Consider the following 7,500-nt stretch of genomic DNA (forward strand, 5'->3'; position numbering starts at 1 on the left):
GGTCCTCGTATCATACTGTACAAAAATATACTAACATATTTCTCTAGTTATTTTTGCATCCTTTACACATTCTGAACATCAAAAAAAAAAAAAAACAAACGAAAAAAAAAAACGTTCTTATGAAAGTGCTAAATCAACGTTCGCTAATTGCAGCGTTCTCCACCGTACATCCTCGAAATTTTACCGTTCCCGGGGGTTCAGTTCGCAAAACTGGCCCTCAAGTCCCGAAATCGCAAACGTACGAAATTATACGAATATAAATAACATAAAGACTACAGCTACACGAATAAATGTGTAAAGACGACGACGACGAGCGTTAAGCTTCACTGCTGATCCTTCAAAATAAGTCCGATGGAAATACGGGACGTTCTCAAGACAGCGGGAACCACTGGACGAAAAAATTGTTTTCCAGTTTTCGTGATGAAACTAGAAAGAAACGAAAACGAACGACACTCATTCGATGACGAAGTACTGTATAGCGACGGCGATGAGGATGGAGGTCACGGCCAGCAGGGCGATGATCAGGAAGGAAAACTGTTCGTCGGTCAGGCTGCGTTTTGGTTTCTGGTTTTCGGCTGTTTTGGAGCCGCTGGAGCCTGTGGGCCCGGGGCCGTCCACGCGGGCTGGCAGCAAGATGACGGTGGAGCTGTAAGACCCGATGATCTCTGGGGCATCCTGACACTGCCTGATGGCGCAGACCCGAAAGCGGTAGTCCATGGAGGAGCTCAGGTTGGGGAGCTGGAAGGAACTGGACGAGCCCTTGTAGATCTAGGAAAATAAGACATTAAAATTGTGCTCAGTTTTATTAGGCGTTAATAGTATTTCTAAATATTACATATTATATTAATACTTTTTAAATTAAATAAATAAAAGCTCATGAAAAAATATTGCTATGGACTGCTAATAAAAAAATTAAAACTGCATTTATTTGATATACTTTATCTTAACTTTCCAGTTCGAGTTAACTTAATGTACTAAAAAGATATTAATTTACATGTTTAGATATATTAATATAATTAGTGTTGTCAAACAAATAATTAAATCCAAACTAAGTTTGTTTTTACATAACGTGTATTCACGGTGTATAAATAATACAGCATAATTGAGTACACGCTATTTACAAAATTTATTTTTGTCCATTTTTCAGTGAAAATAGGCAATGTATTTGAGCAAAACAGATTTAATAAACAGGTATATTTATTAAAATAATATTTTTAGTAACATACTTATAAATTCAAAGACAAAGCAAATGAATTCAAGCAAATTATTGCAAAAAAAAATTACAACATATAAAATTTTACAAAATTGTACAATTATTTTTGCTTCTCTTGATGTTTTCTTTTTTATTTGTATTTAATAAAAATATTAAATAACAATATATAACAAAAAAAATATATATATATAAACATAAATATATAATATAACTATATATATATATATATAACTATATATATATATATATATATATATATATATATATATATATATATATATATATATATATATATATAAAATAACATAAATTTGGGTGTGCTAGTTTTCAGACGGTTATCGTAATTTATTTTGTTAGAAAAGCTAATTTGGCTTCAGTATTGACTACTCTAATGTATATGCACCAATATTTATATATTGTTGAAGTCAGAATTATTAGCCCCCCTTTTAATTTTTTTTTTCTTCTTTTTTTAAATGATGTTTAACAGGGCAAGGAAATTTTCACAGAATGTCTGATAATATTTGTTCTTCTGGAGAAAGTCTTATTTGTTTGACTTCAACTAGAATAAAATCCGTTTTAAATTTTTTAAACACCATTTTAAGGTCAAAACTATTAGCCCCTTTGTATAATTGTGGCGTTTTGGTGACTGTCACTTTAAATTCAAATGAGATTGTGCTCTTTTCAAAAGAGGGCGGGACTAGAGATACTTGTGTGTCAGCATAGTGGCAGATTCAAAAACAAGACTGACGTCATATGCTAATGAGGAAGAGATGGTCACTAGTGGGCGGGGCTTTCCCCCTCTGATGACACGTACAAACGGAGAATGTCAATTGAAGTGTTTCTGCAGACTGATTTCATCAAGTGTGATGATCAGAAATAAAAAGAATACATTTGTACTATTAGAAGTTGGGTTATATTCACACACTGTTGCCACACAACTGTGCTTAAATATATATAAAAGTGATTTTTGCATAATAGGTGCCCTTTAAGATCTATGCATAAGATGGAGCCCTTGATATACAAAGCCTATGAAGGCCACTGCAAGAACATGATGTCAGAATATATAAAGCATACCCGACCACAGCATAAATATCACAGGCCAGATTTGATTATTCTCTAACATTAAGGCTAATAACTGTCAATAAGCCCGGATTTAATGAACACTTGATCCTCATTAAGTCATCAAATATTCATCCAAACTGCTGGACGCAACACCTGCTGTCTGCTGAGTGTTGTAACAAGCTTATATTTGACACGCGCTGTACTCACTGTAATGACACATATTGTAATCATCTGTTTTTTATTTTTTTTTGAGGGGGGGTGGGGGGATATTAAGCAGATATGACATTATGTGGTGTGTATAATGTACTATGAATGTATCAACAGGTCTGGTACATTTCAAAGATCAAAAGTGCAGGAAATCAAGTAAAAAATTATTAATAAAATAAATAAATAAAAATAAATATATAAACTAAATAAAGAAAAATAAGTAAATAAGATAAATATAACAAAATACAAGAAACTAATTAATTGATAAAAATAATGATTAAAACATTTACTAGAAAAAAGAAAAAGCAAATAAAAGAAATATAAATAAAAGAATGAATAAATAAAAATAGAAAAAAGAAAAAATAAACATAAAAACTCAAAACAAATAAATAAAAAAACAAAACAAAAGAAAAAACTAAAATAAAGAAAAATAAAGAATTAAACAAATTAAATAAAAATAAATGAGTAAAACAAAATACAAGAGTAATTTAAAAAAACTAAATACAAGGAAAAAGGTAATTAAAAGTAAATAAATATAACAAAATACAAGAAACAAATAAAATAAATGAATAATTAAAAAAATAAATAAAATTAAAACAAATAAATAAAAAATACAAGAAATAAGTTAAATAAAAATAAGTAAAACAAACTACAAAAAATAATTTAAAAAAGTGAATAAAAATAAATAAATGAATGAATAAAACAAAATACAAGTAACAAATAAAATAAATAAAAAAATAAAAAATAAAAACAAATAGATAAAATACAAAACACGGGAAAAAAGTAAAATAAAAATAAATAAAACAAAATACAAAAAAATTAATAAAAGAATTAAAATAAAAAAGTAAATAAAAATAAATAAATGAATGAATAAAAAATACAGGAAACAAATGAAATAAATTAATAAATCAAAAATAAATCAAATAAAACAAATAAAAAACAAAATACAATAAAAAAGTTAAATGAAAATAAATATAACAAAATATAAGAAACAAATAAAATAAAATAAATAAATGAAAATAAACAAATAAAATTTAAGTTGCTGAAAAATCATTTGCTCTTTTGTTGTTTCGCATGTCACTTTCACGTTTGTCTATTTCTGAAAGGATCGGATGTCAGAAGCTCTTCAGTAATCACGTGAACATTATTATCAGCACAAATTTATTATTTCAAATATAGACGCTCAGCGAGCAATCGTGAGCTCTGAAGAAAGTGAAACCGCTCACACTTTTAGACAGCCTCGTAAATAACAACAGAACACTCGGCAGATTCTGCTCTTCATCTAGGCTTTGTGGCTATACATCAAGGCGATGACAAGGTTTGTTAAGAAGCAAAAAGTAATACGGTGTGGTTCGCTTTCAGGTACCTTTGGTCAGCGGAAACGGCAATTAAAGCGTGCAGAACCGTACAATACCGTACCACTTAGTGTAAATGAGCTATAATTCAGTCTTAATTCTGTAGTAGTAGTAGTAGTAAAACTTTATTGTCCTTGACAGGAGATTTGTTTTGGGCATTGCCATATTGCTGCAGACACTCACTAAAACAAGCAATAAAAAACAGTATAAAATACAACAATTACAAAATTTATGGTGCCAATTAAGATATACTCTTATTAAGTAAACCCACTGACACAGGTACAAAGGATTTCTTGTAACGGTTTAACCTACACTTTGGGACTCTATATCTTCTACCAGAGGGAAGCAGTTCGTACTGGGGAAACAAAAAATGAGTTGGATCCTTTACAATCCTATCCACCTGATTGAGGACACAGTTCTCATATAAAACTTGAGGATTAAAATTTTCATTGTGCCCGACAATTTTCCATGCTGTCTTTAAGAGATGCATCAGTTTAGATTTACACTGAACAGATAGGTTGCCAAACCACACTGTAATGCCATACCTGACAATGCTTTCAAGAACTGCTTTAAAAAACAGCATCATGAGCTTCTTGTTGACTCCAAAAAGACGCAACCTCCGTAAAAAATACAATCTCTGGTGTAAACGAGAACAAACCCAATCAATGTGTGTTTTCCATGTGAAAGAATTGTCGATATGAATGCCCAAGTACTTATAGGTTTCTGACTGAGTAATAGGATCATCATGTACAACCACTTGACGATGGTCACCTATGCACTTTGGGTCAAATACCATCTCTTCTGTTTTCTTAGTATTTATTTTTAGCTTATTTCTATCACACCAATCAATGAACTGACTAATTTCTGACTGATATATAACCCCAATATCATCCTTCTCATAAAGTAAACTTAAAATGGCTGTGTCATCAGAGTATTTAAAAATAAAATTCTGTGAATGCTTACTTATAACATCAGGCTTATAACATTGTCTTGAACATCAGGCTGGTTTGAAACAGATCTGCATAATAGCACTCTATGGTATGCTCTACGGAAATGTTTGTTATTTGGGGTGAACTATCCCTTTAATGTATTTATAAAATAGTCATAAGTGGCAGCCCTATGGTAAAGCTGTTGTATGAGAGCTCTGAAACATCATCATGGTTGGTTTTGTGAGGGGTTTTGTCTGCAGAAATGAATGTTAGAGTGTGGTGAAGGTACCTGTTTGAAATCTGAATTTCCCTGCATGCATTGCAAACAGTAGATGATTGGATCCCCTTTCATTGGTGGCAGCGTCTCCCAGCTGACCTCACACGACTCGTCCACACGCTCCACTCTCGGAGCTGATGATAAACACAAACACACACACACGAAAAATACAGTTAAAGAAAGAAACCGAAATGCTTTCACACATCCGATTTAAAACCCGCTTTAAGTTCGATCATTTCCAGCTCTTTTTAATCCCCGCTACTAGCAGCACACTCCATTTCCACATTACTGGATCTGTAGTGACAACAGACCGCAAAGGATGATGGCCACGCCTGGGCTGATGGGAATTGTAGTTCCCGCTACCTCCCGTTAGCTTCATTCGCCTGAGCAAACTTTACTCAGAAATATAGTTTTATTGAGTCATGCGCCTACGCTAATATTGAAAAACATTACTATTGCGGTATGACGGTATTTACAATATTGTTACATCCCAAGAAATGAGTTATTGAAATTGTTACGTTTATAAATGTGTTAAAAATATATTGAAATATAAATCAGCAAATATAAACATACCCCTAAATTAAATCTATCAATACAACACATTACTTATAATTGCATTTCAATGCAAATAAATAGAAAACAGCAATAAATAAATTCACAAACAATACTTTACTGTATGTCTGTTGAACCCTTGAGCAGCACTTAATCTTTCCTTGTGGACACATTTGGGTACAAAAGTCTTAAGTGTGATTCCATTTTCCTTTCCAACTATCAGTGTATGTGTATTTCTGTAGCTTTTCTAATGTATATGTGAGTGTTTGTGCTGTACCTTTGAGGGGTGCAGGAGGGGAGCGCGGGGTGGTGAAGGTGTAAACGCTGGAGAACGGCCCCTCGCCCGCTTCATTAAAGGCCTGGATGCGGAAAGCGTACGAGGTAGACTCATTTAGCCTCTGCACTTTGTGAGTGTGACACGGTCCTTTATATAAGGATATAAACCTTCAGGGAGACACACAAACACACAACGTTACAGACATGAACTCTATAAAGACAATGAATACACCACGCTGCAAAAAAGCCTCGGCTTCTTTCTAAAAGCACTTAAATGAGGAAGCCCTTTCTAGATAAGTGAAAGACAGTGTCTTGTTTTAAACAACTATAAGTTGACATCTAGGTGATCAGTTGCTAACAGAAGTGGCTTATTTGAAAGGCCTCTAGATTACGCTTATTTTACCAAAATAAAATATGATCATGCCTTGATTTTGACTGATTTCATTAGGACAGTAAGGTCTGACTCTGCTTAGACAAAAGTCTTGAACAGAAATAATGTCCAGTATAGAATATAAAGTCCTGCTGCAGTGGAGACAGAATGAATATTGTGTCTGACTCCATCATGAGCTTGGAGGACTGCATCCATACATCTCTGACACGACTCAAATCACTGATTAATAAAGTCATCTGGAATGGCAAAGAAAGCGTTCCTGCAGGACTCCCAGAGTTCATCAACATTCTTTGGATTCATCTTCAACGCCTCCTCCATCTTACCCCAGACATGCTCAATAATGTTCATGTCTGGTGACTGGGCTGGCCAATCCTGCAGCAGCTTGACCTTCTTTTGACACTCCGCGACCCACTAAAAATGTTCCCACGACCCACTTTTGGGTCGTGACCCACCAGTTGAGAAACACTGCTATAAAGCAGTGGTTCTCAAACGTTTTTCACCAAGTACCACCTCAGAAAATAACTGTCTCTCCAAGCACCACCATAATGACCGGCATTAAAATACAGCAGCGTAGTAGGCCCAATTAAGCAGCTACAGCTCTGCACAGTGCAAAAAACAGGCAGATTAATTCCTGTTATTAAAGAGCCCATATTATGGGTTTTTGAAAATTCCCCTCCATGTAGTGTGTAACACAGCTCTAAGTGAAGTGAAGTATCCAGCTAAAGGCTGATTTATACTTCTGCGTCAAACGCCGGCGTATGCTACGGCGCTGACGCATAGCCCTTCTCCCTGGCCGTCGCCGTCACTGACGTGCACCTCTCAAAAAATGTAACTACACGTCGCAACGACGCGTAGCGTAAGCTCTGTGATTGGTCGGCTTGGTAGCGCTGACGAATCTGGGCGGCACTGAGAGCCGCGCGAATGGCGCGAGCGATTGTTTACAAGTGTGGAGTCCCGTGAAGGAGCTCCGGATGGAAAGTTTTGTTTTGTGTTTACCTCATAGTTAAAGTTGTTGCACGTCCGCCGGTTCCTGCCTCAAAATGAGCGAGTTTGAGCCACTTGTACATCCCGAAAGTGTTCAGGAAAAGCAAAACAACAGCGAAGAAACTCGACACAGAGACACATTTACACCTCACTGCCAACTAGCGTTTCGGAAGTGTTAATGCAGACCAGCAGAGACAGCGCGCAGAAGTATAAATGCACAGCCACGCCCGTTGCATGCGCCGTGGGTTACGCCG

General features: G+C 34.9%; 1 protein-coding gene and 1 long non-coding RNA gene across 11 annotated transcripts in view; one reads left to right on the forward strand and one right to left on the reverse strand.

Annotated features, from left to right (window-relative positions):
- The window catches only part of LOC147833556 (uncharacterized), a 486,957-nt gene that overhangs the window by 187,266 nt on the left and 292,191 nt on the right, over positions 1-7,500 (forward strand). The gene's annotated exons all lie outside the window — the stretch shown is intronic.
- The window catches only part of fndc3a (fibronectin type III domain containing 3A), a 143,263-nt gene that overhangs the window by 924 nt on the left and 134,839 nt on the right, over positions 1-7,500 (reverse strand). For all 10 annotated transcript variants that reach the window (XM_087283476.1, XM_087283473.1, XM_087283477.1 and 7 more), the window contains 3 exons: positions 5,873-6,039; positions 5,056-5,177; positions 1-768 (listed from right to left, as the gene is read on the reverse strand). The exon at positions 1-768 is cut by the window's left edge and continues 924 nt beyond it. In XM_087283476.1, the coding sequence (XP_087139602.1) occupies positions 454-768; positions 5,056-5,177; positions 5,873-6,039 (604 nt within the window). In that variant the 3' untranslated portion in view covers positions 1-453. The remainder of the gene's footprint in view (positions 769-5,055; positions 5,178-5,872; positions 6,040-7,500) is intronic.

Source organism: Danio rerio, chromosome 15 (genome assembly GCF_052040795.2).
Source record: "Danio rerio strain M-AB ecotype USA chromosome 15, GRCz13ab, whole genome shotgun sequence".
Classification (NCBI taxonomy): Eukaryota; Metazoa; Chordata; class Actinopteri; order Cypriniformes; family Danionidae; genus Danio; species Danio rerio.